General features: G+C 38.7%; 1 protein-coding gene across 3 annotated transcripts in view; it reads left to right on the forward strand.

Annotated features, from left to right (window-relative positions):
• Window positions 1-17,123, forward strand: part of DENND5B (DENN domain containing 5B) — a 210,928-nt gene that overhangs the window by 177,271 nt on the left and 16,534 nt on the right. For all 3 annotated transcript variants that reach the window (XM_064284429.1, XM_064284427.1, XM_064284428.1), the window contains 3 exons: window positions 1,654-1,799; window positions 3,231-3,349; window positions 4,164-4,351. In XM_064284429.1, coding sequence (XP_064140499.1) covers window positions 1,654-1,799; window positions 3,231-3,349; window positions 4,164-4,351 — 453 coding nt within the window. The remainder of the gene's footprint in view (window positions 1-1,653; window positions 1,800-3,230; window positions 3,350-4,163; window positions 4,352-17,123) is intronic.

Raw genomic sequence — 17,123 nt, forward strand, 5'->3', positions numbered from 1 at the left:
TTTTATGCTAACCTCTTCTGCTTTCAGTTTCAAAAACCATTTGATTCTGATTACTAAACCATGAAAGCATGGCCTTTCCTCTGACATTTTCCCTTCCTTCAGCCAAAATAAAAGAGTAGAAAAACGAGATTGTTCACCCAACATAAAGAAAGCCGTTTATGTAAAATTAGGGAAACGAACCGTTTATTCCATTCATCTTCCTCATCTAAGAGTGCATTGGACTGTGGACTCGTTTATGAGGCTGTATCTGGACACCTCGTCCAGTAAGTGTTTTTAATCCTATGTGTGGGTCTTTCAAGGAGGCTTCCAGCACCCCTTCTTGTGACTGACCGAGTAGAAGTCCCAAGGATACTAACAAAATATTGATCCTACCCTAAGAAAAAAATGTGGCACTGATGAATAAAATGTGCTAATGTGTTTAAACCATCCCCCTCTTTTTTTTTTTTTTTTGAAGAGAAGGGAGTGTAATGTCTTTGTTGTGCTTTCACATTTGAATAGGACAGTGACATCTAGTGGTGTGCCTTTTAAAGAGCCTTAAAAGGAACCCTGGCTGCGCAGTGGTTAAGAGCTTGTCTGCTAACCAAAAGGTCAGCAGTTCAAATCCACCAGGCACTCCTTGGAAGCCCTATGGGCCAATTCTTTTCTCTTGAATAGGCACAGTGGTTAAGAGCTGGGCTGCTAACCAAAAGGTTGGCAGTTCAAATCCACCAGCCACTCCTTAGAAACCCTATGGGCTAGTTCTTCTTTCTCCTATAGGGTCACTATGAGTAGAAATCAACTCGGCAACAATGGATTTGAGAGAAAAGAGGTTTTTACACAGACTTCTTTCCACATCTTGATTCTTTCTCTGCAGCTCCTCTTATGCATGAATCACCTTAATAGTTTACCAAGTCATGGTTTATAGACTTTGTTATGTCCAGAATGGAGATGCCAAGAAAATCAGCAATAAAGAAATATTATCCAAGAAGTCATCCATCCCTCTTTTCATATGAAATCACATCAGTAATCATGGTTATTTGTACTTGATTTTGGTTCAAAAGTAATTTTAAAAAAACATTAGAACAATGAAAATACCATATAGTGCAGTCAGTGTTTGTGTCCTCAGGTATTCTGGTGCTAATGCCTGAAATTACTTATAAATGTAGTGGTAATCTATATCTATTGTGATACTCACATACATGGTAACATATATGCCATGAAGCCACCACCACAAGTATTGGTACTTGTCATTTACAAACTAGACTTCGTCTCTGTAGACTGAACCAAAGAAAAGCTCAAACCTATTGCTATCAACTCAATTCCTACCCATAGTGACCGTATAGGGCAGAGTAGAACTGCCCCATAGGGTTTCCAAGACTGTAATCTTTACAGAAGCAAACTGCCGCATCTTTGTCCCAAGGAGCAGCTGGTGGGTTTGAACAGCTGACTTTTCAGTTAGCAGCCAAGCACTTAACCATTGTGCCACCAGGCCTCCCTCTAGACTGAAGAGGTTATAACCTAATTTTTTTGTATGAATACATCTTGACAGGTCATAAAAAACAAAATATCTGTGAAAGCCAATAGAGTTCTTCAGATATATTAATATATTTTGTTATCAAGAGAATTTCGTTGTAGTTTTGCATTAATGTCAGCTTTTTTTTTTTTTTCTTTCAGTAATTCCGTATAGGTCAGTGATCATCCCAATCAAAAAGTTGAGCAATGCAATCACCACTTCCAACCCTTGGATCTGTGTGGCAGGAGAGCTGGGAGACACAGGAGTAATGCAGATTCCCAAAAACCTCCTCGAAATGACTTTTGAGGTAGGTTCGGCTTAGCAGAAAACGTTCTTAGCAGAAAGTGTCAAATACAGTTCTACAGAGGGATTCTAGCTCTGCTTTTTTTTTTCTCCCTTGAATCAAATAATATACAGGAACCACCCAAACATGCAAAATCAGTTTTGTAACTGTATATCTAACGTTGTCCTAAGCAATTTACTGTAGTTTGTTTTAAGCTCTGTTTTTCTATTGGTAATATTAAGGTGCTATGAGGCTTTGCCAGGCCCTGTTTTATGATTGCCAGTGCCTAACACAGAACCTAATAAGTATGAGACATTCAAGTAAATACTTACCCAAAAAGGTTCTCCTCCTTACTGTAAAGTGCTCCCTGCCTGAACCTGAGCGTCCTTTAGCAAAAAGGCAGGAGAGCTGACATCCATGCTTATGACTTTGAGACTACATAGTGGCATTTATAGAAAGATTTAGAAAAAATAACTTTCAACATTGTAGCTAGCTTTCAGGTCTCATCTGGTGAAGCATTTCTGTGTTTGAGCCCACATGCAGGTTGATCTTGGTATGCACGAGGAAGACAAATACCTGCTCGTGTTCCAGAAGGGGAAGTAGTACTAAGTGAATGTCCTGTTCTTGTGTTCTTTGGGGTGTAGGGATAGTGGAGTCCACTCAAGGTCATGATCCCTCAAGAGCCTATTTTGGCCTTATCTACCCAATGGACTCACCTCCCGCATCTGGATCACTGTGATGCTTTCTCACAGAGATACAAAGAAGTCAAGTGATTTAAAAACTTATTGCTCTGGTGTACCTGTCCGTCACATAGTCATTTGGGGTCTGTGATCTTTTACCTGTCAGGATTTAATTGACATTTATTTTTACTAAAATGTTTATTATTATTGCTTCTTTTGTACTTGCCCACAAAAGGGCCAGTAAGGGACATTGATAACTTTGGTTTTTTTGCCATAGTGTCAGAGACCTCTAGTAAGTGAGTTGTGAAGTCACTTCTGCCTTAGTATTTTATTAGAAACAGAAAAATATCAGCAGGATGATATTTATAGCTGTTTTCCTGACTTGTATGTAACTGAATCTAAATAGCATCCTTAGCCCACCTCTTGAAATTCTTTTCCTCCAAAGTGTAAATCACCATCTCTATGTTATCCCCGTGTCACCCGATTAGAATTGTTTCTTCCTTGGTGTTCTTATAGCACTTGTTTACATCTCTAGCGTCTTGTTTAGTCCAACTCACTTGATAGTTAATATTTATGTGTCTCCCGTATCATTAAATAGGGGCTCCCTGAGAGCAGGGAATACCTGTGAATAAATTTCTCTAGTGTACAGCAGAGCACTTTATGCAGAAGAGGTCCTTTGCAGTTTTTATATTAGATGGAATCAAAGTGCCCTGCCAAAGCTGAGATGCAGCAGAATGGGATTGGGTATTGATAACCTGTAATCCATTCCCTACAGTGTCAGAACTTGGGGAAGCTAACCACTGTGCAGATTGGTCATGATAACTCAGGACTGTTAGCCAAATGGCTAGTGGATTGCGTCATGGTCAGAAATGAAATCACAGGACATACCTACAGGTAAGTAAATGTCCTTGGAAGCTTAGAATTCTTTGAGACTCTAGACAAAAAAAAAGTTTGAGAATTGTTTGTTTGCTTTTTTCCTAAAGCTTTCCCACTGCTTTCTGAATTTTCTTTTAGTCTTTGGAGTTTCTTTTGTTTTTTTATATAATTCAAAATTGCCAAAAATGTAATTAAGAAAAAAAAAAGATTATGCTTGCTGCTAATGTTGCCTTTTTAACAAGTGTTGAAAAAGATCGGTATAACTCTGAGAAAAGAAGAAAGAAAAGGGAAACTTAAAATGTTTTAGTAAAAGGAAAGGATCTTTGGATTCTACTGGTTACAGCCAGCACTCTTTTGTAGGAACACTGTTTTTCCCTCTAACTTAACTCCAACATTAATTTCTAATTTGAAAATATTCTTCCCAAAACTAGCCACAGAGTTTTAATACACCCTAGGCATGAGCAAATATTAAAGAATTGTTTTTATTTGTCTTGGGTGTGACACCATATGTGGCTTTGTAGGAGAATGTCTTCACTTTTTAGAGACTCCAACTCCAGTGTTTTTTGGGCTGAAATGTCCTGATATCTGTAATTTACATTAAAATACTTAAAAATGAAGAACATGGCAAAATCTAAGTGATAAGAATATGAATGTCTATTATACTGTTCTCTCCACTTTTCTGTATGTTTGAAATTTTCCTTAATTAAAAAAAAGACCCACAGCCACTAACGTGATGGGCTACATGCATGTTCTTTTTTGTTTGTTTGTTTAATTCTGAAAAAAAACGAGTAAAAAAAATTGGTGACTCCAAAGTTTTTTTCCATCCTACCAGGTTCCCATGTGGGCGGTGGCTGGGGAAGGGCATTGATGATGGGAGCCTGGAGAGAATTCTTATTGGAGAATTGATGACCACAGTATCAGATGAGGATCTCGTAAAGCAATGTCGGACTCCACCACAGCAGAAATCACCCACCTCAGCTAGGAGATTAAGCATTACTTCACTGACAGGAAAAACTACTAGTAAGTAGTTGATTTTTTATTTTCCAATTGTGCCTCAGATGTTGCAGTCTTCGTGTGGCCATTTCACATAGGAACTGTTGCACTGGTGAATTGTGATAAGGAGATTAAAAAGAAAAAAGCTGAGGAAAATTAATTTGAGGAAAGGACCTTTAAAACTCGAGAGGAACTAAAGGTAAAAAATAAAGGCAAATCATTAACAAATACTCAAAAACCTGAAAAATTTGAGATATTAAAATCTCAAAACACCAAATGCTCAGTTTTGATCAAGCTGTAGAAATATGAGTAAATAATATTTTACCTAAAAGTCAGTGGAATAATAAGGACAGTTATATATTATAATATTCCAGATAGCCATACCTGGCCATCCGAAGCCTCCTTTTCAAAGAGCTTAAAAATTACTCCCCACACCAATACCTCACACCATGCACAAAAACAAACTTGAAATGGATCAAAAACCCAAATATAAAATCTAAAACGATAAAGATCACAGAAGAAAAAATAGGGACAATGCTAGGAGTCCTGATACACGCTATAAACAGTGTACAAAACATTACTAACAATGCAGAAGAGAAACCAGATAACTGGGAGCTCCTAAAAATCAAACACCTATGCCCATCCAAAGACTTCACCAAAAGAGTGAAAAGATTACTTACAGACTGGGAAAAAGTTTTTAGCTATGACATTTCCAAACAACGCCTGACCTCTAAAATCTACGTGATACTGCAAAAAAAAACTCAACTACAGAAAGGCAAATAACCCAATTAAAAAATGGGCAAAAGATATGAACAGGCACTTCACTAAAGAAGACATTCAGGCGGCTAATAGATACATGAGGAAATGTTCATGATCATCAGCCATTAAAGAAATGGGAATCAGAACTACAGTGAGATTTCATCTCACTCCAACAAGGCTAGCATTAATCCAAAAAACACAAAATAATAAATGTTGAAGAGGTTATGGAGAGACGGGAACCCATACACACTGCTGGTGGGAATATAAAATGGCACAACCACTTTGGAAATCGATTTGGTGCTTCCTTAAAAAGCTAGAAATAGAACTACCATATGATCCAGCAATCCCACTCCTTGGAATGTATCCTAGAGAAATAAGAGCCTTTACACAAACAGATACATGCACACCCATGTTTGTTGCAGCACTCTTTACAAGAGCAAAAAGATGGAAGTAACCAAGCCCATCAACAGATGGATAAATTATGGTCTATTCACACAATGGAGTATTACGCATCAATGAAGAACCATGATGAATCTGTAAAACATTTCATAACATGGAGGAATATAGAAGGCATTATGCTGAGTGAAATTAGTCAGCAAAAGGACAAATATTGTATGAGACCACTATTATTAGAACTCGAAAAATAGTTTTAACAGAGAAATAAATATTCTTTGATGGTTACGAGAGTGGGGAGGGAGGGAGGGAGGGAGAGGAGTTTTCACTAATTAGATAGTAGATAAGAACTATTTTAGGTGAAGGGAAAGACAACACACAATATAGGAGAGGCCAGCACAACTGGATTAAACCAAAAGCAAAGCAGTTTCCTGAATAAACTGAATACTTCGAAGACCCCCGTAGCAGAGGCAGGGGTTTGGGGACCATGGTTTCAGGGGACATCTAAGTCAATTGGCATAATAAAATCTAGTAAGAAAACATTCTGCAACCCACTTTGGAGAGTGGCATCTGGGGTCTTAAACCCTATCAAGCAGCCATCTAAGAAGCATCAATGAGTCTCAACCCACCTGGAGCAAAGGAGAATGAAGAACACCAAAGACACAAGGTAATTATGAGCCCAAGAGACAGAAATGGCCACATAAACCAAAGACTACATCAGTCTGAGACCAGAAGAACTAGATGGTGCCTGGCTACCACCAATGACTGCCCTGACAGGGAACACAATAGATAACCCCTGAGGGAGCAGGAGAGCAGATGCAGACCCCAAATTCTTGTAAAAAGACCAGATTTAATGGTCCAACTGAGACTAGAAGGACCCGAGAGGTTATGGTCCCCAGACCTTCTCTTAGCCCAAGACAGGAACCATTCCCAAAGCCAGCTCTTCAGACAGGGATTGAACTGGACTATGAGATAGAAAATGATACTGGTGAAGAGTGAGCTTCTTAGATCAAGTAGACACATAAGACTATGTGGGCAGCTTCTGTCTGGAGAAGAGATGAGAGGGCAGAGGGGGGCAGAAGCTGGCTGAAAGGACACGAAAGGAGAGAGTGGAGGGAAGGAGTGTGCTGTCACATTGGGGGAGAGCAACTATGAGTATATCACAAGGTGTTTATAAATTTTTGTATGAGAGACCGACCGACTTGGTTTGTAAAGTCTCACTTAAAACACAATAAAAAGAAAAACACACACACAAAAAAATTACTCCCCCCCACCATTATGGATTGAATGGTGTTCCCCAAAACGATACATTGAAGTTTTGACCCTTGGTACCTTTGAGAGTAATCTTGTTTGTAAATGTTGTTGGGTGCTGTCCAGTTGATTTCGACTCATAGCGATCCCATGTGACAGAGTAGAACTGCTCCATAAGGTTTTGTAGGCTATAATTAGGAGCCCTGGTGTCACAGTAGTTAAGTGCCTGGCTGGTGACTAAAAGGTCAGTGGTTCGAATCCCCGCCAGCCGCTCTGTGAGGAAAAGATTTGGCAGTCTGCTTCCCTGAAGATTTACAGCCTTGAAAACCCTATGGGGAGCGGGGCCAAGATGGCGGACTAGGTGGACGCTACCGCGGATCCCTCTTGCAACAAAGACTCGGAAAAACAAGGGAATCGATCACATACATAACAATCTACGAACTCTGAACAACAAGCACAAACTTAGAGACGGAAAACGAACAAATACGGGCAGACAGCGACCGTTTTCAAAACCAGGAGCCAGCGTACTAGCCGACTACTTGGAAAATCTAGTTTCCCAGTGATGGCTTGGAGACAGCAGTCCATATCAAACCACATAAAGAAACAGACCATGACAGCTTCTCCAACCCCCCAAACAAAAGAATCAAAATCTTTCCCAAAGGAAGATACAATCCTGGAATTATCAGATACAGAATATAAAAAACTAATTTACAGAATGTTTAAAGATATCACAAATGAAATTAGGATAAATGCAGAAAAAGCCAAGGAACACACTGATAAAACTGTTGAAGAACTCAAAAAGATTATTCAAGAACATAGTGGAAAAATTAACAAGTTGCAAAAATCCATAGAGAGACAGCATGTAGAAATCCAAAAGATTAACAATAAAATTACAGAATTTGACAACGCAATAGAAAGTCAGAGGAGCAGACTCGAGCAATTAGAATGTAGACTGGGACTTCTGGAGGACCAGGGAAACAACACCAACATAGCTGAAAAAAAATCAGATAAAAGAATTAAAAAAAATGAAGAAACCCTAAGAATCATTTGGGACTCTATCAAGAAGGATAACTTGCGAGTGATTGGAGTCCCAGAACAGGGAGAGGGGACAGAAAACACAGAGAAAATAGTTGAAGAAATCCTGACACAAAACTTCCCTGACATCATGAAAGACAAAAGGATATCTATCCAAGATGCTCATCGAACCCCATTTAAGATTGATCCAAAAAGAAAAACACCAAGACATATTATCATCAAACTTGCCAAAACCAAAGACAAACAGAAAATTTTAAAAGCAGCCAGGGAGAAAAGAAAGGTTTCCTTCAAGGGAGAATCAATAAGAATAAGTTCAGACTACTCAGCAGAAACCATGCAGGCAAGAAGGGAATGGGATGACGTATACAGAGCACTGAAGGAGAAAAACTGCCAACCAAGGATCATATATCCAGCAAAACTCTCTCTGAAATATGAAGGAGAAATTAAGATATTTACAGATAAACACAAGTTTAGAGAATTTGCAAAAACTAAAACCAAGACTGCAAGAAATGCTAAAGGAGATTGTTTGGCCGGATGACCAATAATATCAGGTACCAGCACAATACAAGGTCACAAAACAGAACATCCTGATATCAACGCAACTCAAATAGGGAAAGCACAAAAACAAACAAATTAAGACTAATTCTAAAAAATAAATAAATAAACAAAATAATACACACAACAGGAAATCATGGAAATCAATAGATAAACGATCACAATAATCAAAAAGAGGGACTAAATATAGGAGGCATTGAACTGCCAGATGGAGAGTGATACAAGGCAATATAGAAGGATACAAGTTAGGTTTTTACTTAGAAAAATAGGGGTAAATAATAAGGTAACCACAAAAAGGAATATCAATTCCATAACTCAAGAAAAACGTAACGACTCAACTAACATAAAGTTAAACATTATGAAAATGAGGATCTCACAAGCTACTAAGAAAAAACGTCTCAGCACAAAAAAGCATGTGGAAAAATGAAATGGCCAACAATACACATGAAAAGGCATCAAAATGACAGCACTAAAAACTTACTTATCTATAATTACGCTGAATGTAAATGGACTAAATGCACCAATAAAGAGACAGAGAGTCACGGACTGGATAAAGAAACACGATCCATCTATATGCTGCCTACAAGAGACATACCTTAGACTTAGAGACACAAACAAACTAAAACTCAAAGGATGGAAAAAAATATATCAAGCAAACAATAAGCAAAAAAGAAGAGGAGTAGCAATATTAATTTCTGACAAAATAGACTTTAGACTTAAATCCGCCACAAAGGATAAAGAAGGACACTATATAATGATAAAAGGGAGAATTGATCAGGAAGACATAACCATATTAAATATTTATGCACCCAATGACAGGGCTGCAAGATACATAAATCAAATTTTAACGGAATTGAAAAGTGAGATAGACACCTCCACATATATAGTAGGAGACTTCAACACACCACTTTCAGAGAAGGACAGGAGATCCAGTAAGAAGCTCAATAGAGACACGGAAGACCTACTTACAACGATCAACCAACTTGACTTCATTGACTTATACAGAACTCTCCACCCAACTGCTGCAAAATATACTTTTTTTTCTAGTGCACATGGAACATTCTCTAGAATAGACATATTAGGTCATAAAACAAATCTTTGCAGAATCCAAAACATCGAAATATTACAAAGCATCTTCTCAGACCACAAGGCAATGAAGCTAGAAATCAATAACAGAAAAACTAGGGAAAAGAAATCAAATACTTGGAAAATGAACAATACCCTCCTGAAAAAAGACTGGGTTATAGAAGACATCAAGGAGGGAATAAGGAAATTCTTAGAAAGCAACGAGAATGAAAATACTTCCTATGAAAACCTCTGGGACACAGCAAAAGCAGTGCTCAGAGGCCAATTTATATCGATAAATGCACACATACAAAAAGAAGAAAGAGCCAAAATCAGAGAACTGTCCCGACAACTTGAACAAATAGAAAGTGAGCAACAAAAGAATCCATCAGGCACCAGAAGAAAACATAATAAAAATTAGAGCTGAACTAAATGAATTAGAGAACAGAAAAACAATTGAAAGAATTAACAAAGCCAAAAGCTGGTTCTTTGAAAAAATTAACAAAATTGATAAACCATTGGCTAGACTCACTAAAGAAATACAGGAAAGGAAACAAATAACCCGAATAAGAAAAGAGAAGGGCCACATCACAACAGAGCCAAATGAAATTAAAAGAATCGTATCAGATTATTACGAAAAATTGTACTCTAACAAATTTGCAAACCTAGAAGAAATGGATGAATTCCTGGAAAAACACTACCTACCTAAACTAACACATTCAGAAGTAGAACAACTAAATAGACCCATAACAAAAAAAGAGATTGAGATGGTAATCAAAAAACTCCCAACAAAAAAAAGCCCTGGCCTGGATGGCTTCACTGCAGAGTTCTACCAAACTTTCAGAGAAGAGTTAACACCACTACTACTAAACGTATTTCAAAGCGTGGACGATGACAGAATACTACCTAACTCATTCTATGAAGCCACCATCTCCCTGATACCAAAACCAGGTAAAGACATCACAAAAAAAGAAAATTACAGACCTATATCCCTCATGAACACAGATGCAAAAATCCTCAACAAAATTCTAGCCAATAGAATTCAACAACATATCAAAAAAATAATTCACCACCACCAAGTGGGATTTATACCAGGTATGCAAGGCTGGTTTAATATTAGAAAAACCATTAATGTAATCCACCATATTAATAAAACAAAAGACAAAAACCACATAATCTTATCAATTGATGCAGAAAAGGCATTTGACAAAGTCCAACACCCATTTATGATAAAAACTCTCACCAAAATAGGAATTGAAGGAAAATTCCTCAACATAATAAAGGGCATCTATGCAAAGCCAACAGCCAACATCACTCTAAATGGAGAGAACCTGAAAGCATTTCCCTTGAGAACGGGAACCAGACAAGGATGCCCTTTATCACCGCTCTTATTCAACATTGTGCTAGAAGTCCTAGCCAGAGCAATTAGGCTAGACAAAGAAATAAAGGGCATCCGGATTAGCAAAGAGGAAGTAAAATTATCTCTATTTGCAGATGACATGATCTTATACACAGAAAACCCTAAGGAATCCTCCAGAAAACTACTGAAACTAATAGAAGAGTTTGGCAGAGTCTCAGGTTATAAGATAAACATACAAAAATCACTTGGATTCCTCTACATCAACAAAAAGAACATCGAAGAGGAAATCACCAAATCAATACCATTCACAGTAGCCCCCAAGAAGATAAAATACTTAGGAATAAATCTTACCAAGGACGTAAAAGACCTATACAAAGAAAACTACAAAGCTCTACTATAAGAAATTAAAAAGGACATACTTAAGTGGAAAAACATACCTTGCTCATGGATAGGAAGACTTAACATAGTAAAAATGTCTGTTCTATCAAAAGCCATCTATACATACAATGCACTTCCGATCCAAATTCCGATGTCATTTTTTAAGGTGATAGAGAAACAAATCACCAACTTCATATGGAAGGGAAAGAAGCCTCAGATAAGCAAAGCATTACTGAAAAAGAAGAAGTGGGAGGCCTCACTTTACCTGATTTCAGAACCTATTATACAGCCACAGTAATCAAAACAGCCTGGTACTGGTACAACAACAGACACATAGACCAGTGGAACAGAACTGAGAACCCAGATATAAATCCATCCACATATGAGCAGCTGATATTTGACAAAGGCCCAGTGTCAGTTAATTGGGGAAAAGATAGTCTTTTTAACAAATGGTGCTGGCATAACTGGATATCCATTTGCAAAAAAATGAAACAGGACCCATACCTCACACCATGCACAAAAACTAACTCCAAGTGGATCAAAGACCTAAACATAAAGACTAAAACGATAAAGATCATGGAAGAAAAAATAGGGACAACCTTAGGAGCCCTAATACAAGGCATAAACAGAATACAAAACATTACCAAAAATGACGAAGAGAAACCAGATAACTGGGAGCTCCTAAAAATCAAACACCTATGCTCATCTAAAGACTTCACCAAAAGAGTAAAAAGACCACCTACAGACTGGGAAAGAATTTTCAGCTACGACATCTCCGACCAGCGCCTGATCTCTAAAATCTATATGATTCTGTGAAAACTCAACCACAAAAAGACAAACAACCCAATCAAGAAGTGGGCAAAGGATATGAACACACACTTCACTAAAGAAGATACTCAGGCAGCCAACAGATACATGAGAAGATGCTCTCGATTATTAGCCATTAGAGAAATGCAAATTAAAACTACGATGAGATTCCATCTCACTCCAACAAGGCTGGCATTAATCCAAAAAACACAAAATAATAAATGTTGGAGAGGCTGTGGAGAGATTGGAACTCTTATACACTGCTGGTGGGAATGTAAAATGGTACAACCACTTTGGAAATCCATCTGGCGTTATCTTAAACAGTTAGAAATAGAACTACCATACAACCCAGAAATCCCACTCCTCGGAATATACCCTAGAGAAATAAGAGCCTTCACACAAACAGATATATGCACACCCATGTTTATTGCAGCACTGTTTACAATAGCAAAAAGCTGGAAGAAACCAAGGTGTCCATCAACCGATGAATGGTTAAATAAATTGTGGTATATTCACACAATGGAATACTACACATCGATAAAGAACAGTGACGAATCTGTGAAACATTTCATAACGTGAAGGAACCTGGAAGGCATTATGCTGAGCGAAATTAGAGGCAAAAGGACAAATATTGTATAAGACCACTATTATAAGATCTTGAGAAATAGTATAAACTGAGAAGAACACGTACTTTTGTGGTTACGAGGTGGGGAGGGAGGGAGGGTGGGAGAGGGTTTTTTACTGATTAGTTAGTAGATAAGAACTACTTTAGGTGAAGGGAAGGACAATACTCAACACACAGAAGGTCAGCTCAAATGGACTGGACCAAAAGCAAAGAAGTTTCCGGGATAAACTGAATGCTTCAAAGGTCAGTGAAGCAAGGGCGGGGGTTTGGGGACTATGGCTTAAGGGGACTTCTAAGTCAATTGGCAAAATAATACTATTATGAAAACATTCTGCATCCTACTTTGAAATGTGGTGTCTGGGGTCTTAAATGCTAACAAACGGCCATCTAAGTGCATCAGTTGGTCTCAACCCACCTGGATCAAAGGAGAATGAAGAACACCAAGGTCACACGACAACTATGAGCCCAAGAGACAGAAAGGGCCACATGAACCAGAGACTTACATCATCCTGAGACCAGAAGAACTAGATGGTGTCCGGCCACAACTGATGACTGCCCTGACAGGGAGCACAACAGAGAACCCCTCAGGGAGCAGGAGATCAGTGGGATGTAGACCCCAAATTCTCATAAAAAGACCAGACTTAATGGTCTGACTGAGACTAGAGGAATCCTGGTGGTCATGGTCCCCACACCTTTTGTTGGCCCAGGACAGGAACCATTCCTGAAGACAACTCATCAGACATGGAACGGACTGGACAATGGGTTGGAGAGAGATGTTGATGAAGAGTGAGCTACTCGTATCAGGTGGACACTTGAGACTGTGTTGGCATCTCCTGTCTGGAGGGGAGAGTGGAGGGTAGAGAGGGTTAGAAACTGGCAAAATTGTTATGAAAGGAGAGACCGGAAGGGCTGACTCATTAGGGGGAGAGTAAGTGGGAGTATGGAGTAAGGTGTATATAAGCTTATACGTGACAGACTGACTTGATTTGTTAAACGTTCACTTAAAGCTCAATAAAAATTATTTAAAAAAAAAAAGAACTGAACAGAAGATTTCAAAGGGCCTCTCAAGAAGATGAAGTAAAGTATTATAATGACATGTGCAAAGAGCTGGAGATGGAAAACCAAACGGGAAGAACACGCTCAGCGTTTCTCAAGCTGAAAGAACTGAAGAAACAATTCAAGCCTCGAGTTGCAATAGTGAAGGATTCCACGGGGAAAATATTAAACGATGCAGGAAGCATCAAAAGAAGTTGGAAGGAATACACAGAGTCATTATACCAAAAAGAATTAGTCAATATTCAGCCATTTCAAGAGGTGGCATATGATCAGGAACCGATGGTACCAAAGGAAGAATTCCAAGCTGCTCTGAAGGGATTGGCGAAAAACAAGGCTCCAGGAATTGATGGAATATCAGTTGAGATGTTTCAGCAAACAGATGCAGCGCTGGAGGTGCTCACTCATCTATGCCAAGAAATATGGAAGACAGCTTCCTGGCCAACTGACTGGAAGAGATCCATATTTATGCCTATTCCCAAGAAAAGTGATCCAACTGAATGTGGAAATTATAGAACAATATCATTAATATCACATGCAAGCAAAATTTTGCTGAAGATCATTCAAAAACGGCTGCAGCAGTATATCAACAGGGAACTGCCAGAAATTCAGGCCAGTTTCAGAAGAGGACGTGGAACCAGGAATATCATTGCTGATGGCAGATGGATCCTGGCTGAAAGCAGAGAATACCAGAAGGATGTTTACCTGTGTTTTATTGACTATGCAAAGGCGTTCGACTGTGTGGATCATAACAAACTATGGATAACACTGCAAAGAAAGGGAATTCTAGAACACTTAATTGTGCTCATGAGGAACCTTTACATGGATCAAGAGGCAGTTGTTCAGACAGAACAAGGGGATACTGATTGGTTTAAAGTCAGGAAAGGTGTGCATCAGGGTTGTAATTCTTTCACCATACCTATTTAATCTGTACGCTGAACAACTAATACGAGAAGCTGGACTATATGAAGAAGAACGAGGCATCAGGATTGGCGGAAGACTCATTAACAACCTGGGTTATGCAGGTGGCACAACCTTACTTGCTGAAAGTGAAGAGGACTTGAAGCACTTACTAATGAAGATCAAAGACCACAGCCTTCAGTTTGGATTACACCTCAACATAAAGAAAACAAAAATCCTTACAAGTGGACCAATGAGCAACATCGTGATAAATGGAGAAAAGATTGAAGTTGTCAAGGATTTCATTTTATTTGGATCCACGATCGACAGTCATGGAAGCAGCAGTCAAGAAATCAAAAGACGCATCGCATTGGGTGAATCTGCTGCAAAGGACCTCTTCAAAGTGTTGAAGAGCAAAGATGTCACCCTGAAGACTAAGGTGCGCCTGACCCAAGCCGTGGTGTTTTCAATCACATCATATGCATGTGAAAGCTGGACAGTGAATAAGGAAGACCGAAGAAGAGTTGACGCCTTTGAATTGTGGTGTTGGCGAAGAATATTGAATATACCATGGACTGCCAAAGGAACAAACAAATCTGTCTTGTAAGAAGTGTAGCCAGACTGCTCCTTAGAAGCAAGGATGGCAAGACTGCGTCTTACACACTTTGAACATGTTGTCAGGAGGGATCAGTCCCTGGAGAAGGACATCATGCTTGGCAGAGTACGGGGTCAGCGGAAAAGAGGAAGACCCTCAAGGAGGTGGATTGACACAGTGGCTGCAACAATGAGCTCAAGCATAACGATTGTAAGGATGGCACAGGACGGGCAGCGTTTCATTCTGTTGTACATAGGGTCACTATGAGTCAGAACTGACTCAGTGGCACCTAACAACAACAGTGGCCAATGGGAGCCTTGTGGCGCAGTGGTGAAGAGCTCAGCTACTATCCACAAAGTCAACAGTTTAAATCCACCAGCCACTCTTCGGAAACTGTATGGGGCAGTTCTACTCTGTCTTACAGGGTCTCTATGAGTGGGAATCAACTCGATGTGGGTGGCTGGTGATAGCGAGCATTTCCTCATGTGTTTGTTAGCCACCTCCGTGTCTTCTTTGGTGAAGTGTCTATTCATATCCTTTGCACATTTTTTAACTGAATTATTTGTGTTTTTATTGTAGAAGTGTTAGATTTTCCTATAGATTTTAGAGATTAGACCTTTGTTGGATAAGACATATCCAAAAAATTTTTCCCAGTCTATAGGTTTTCTTCCTACTCTTTTGATGAAGTCTTTTGATGAGCATAAGTGTTTAGTTTTAGGAGATCCCAGTTATCTAGGTTATCTTCTGGCGTTTGTATATTGTTAATTATAGTTTGTATGCTGTTTATGCCGTGTATTAGGGCCCTTGGAATTGACCCTATTTTTTCTTCCATGATCTTTATAGTTTTTGGTTTTCTATTTAGGTCTTTGATCCATTTTGAATTAGTTTTTGTGTATGGTGTGAGGATGGGTCCTGTTTAATTTTTTTAAAGATGGGCATCCAGTTTTGCCAGCACCATTTTTTCAAAAGACTGTCTTTTCCCCATTTAATGGACTTTGGACCTTTGTCAAAGATCAGGTGGCCATAGGTAGATGGATTTACATCTAGGTTCTCAATTCTGTTTCATTGGTCAATGTGTCTGTCTTTCTACCGGTACCAGTACAGACTGTTTTGACTATTGTAGCTGTATAGTAGGTTCTGAGGTCAGGTAGTGTGAGGCCTCCTACTTTGTTCTGTTTCTTCAATAATGCTTTTCTTATTTGGGACCTCTTTCCTTTCCATGTAAACTTAATGATTTAGTTTTTTCATCTTGTTAAAGAAATGCTGTTGGTATTTGAATTGGGATTGGATTGTATTCATATATTGCTTTGGGTAGAAATGACATTTTCACAATGTTAAGTCTCCCAATCCATGAGCATGGTGTGTTTTTCCATTTTTGTAGGTCTCTTTTGGTTTGTTGCAGCAATGTTTTGTGGTTTTCTTTGTATAGGTTTTTTACATCCCTGGTTAGATTTATTCCTAAGTATTTTATTTTTTTAGGGGCTGTCATAAATGGTATTGCTTTCCTGATTTCCTTTTTGTAGTTCTCTTTATTGATGAAGAGGAATCCAACAGATTTTTGTATGTTTATGTTGTATTCCTGCTACTCTGCCGAACCTTTCTTTTAGTTCCAGTGGTTTTCTTGTGAAGTCTTTTGTGTTCTCTACATATGGTATCATATCATCCACTAACAGGAATAGTTTTACTTCTTCCTTAACCATTTGGATGTGCTTTTTTTCTTGCCTTATTGCTCTAGCTAGGACTTCCAGCACAACATTCAATAGGAGTGGTGATAAAGGGCATCTTTGTCTTTTTCTTGTTCTCGAGGGGAATGTTTTCAACATCTCTCCATTGAGAAAGATATTGGCTGTTGGTTTTGTATTGATCCCCCTTATTATGTTGAACCATTACCCTTCTATTTGTATCTTATTGAGAGTGTTTATCAGGAATGGGTGTTGGACTTTATCGAATGCCTTTTCTGCTTCAGTTGAGAAGATCATGTGATTCTTTTATTTACGTGATAGAGTATGTTGATTGATTTTCT

This window comes from Loxodonta africana, chromosome 4 (genome assembly GCF_030014295.1).
Source record: "Loxodonta africana isolate mLoxAfr1 chromosome 4, mLoxAfr1.hap2, whole genome shotgun sequence".
Classification (NCBI taxonomy): domain Eukaryota; kingdom Metazoa; phylum Chordata; class Mammalia; order Proboscidea; family Elephantidae; genus Loxodonta; species Loxodonta africana.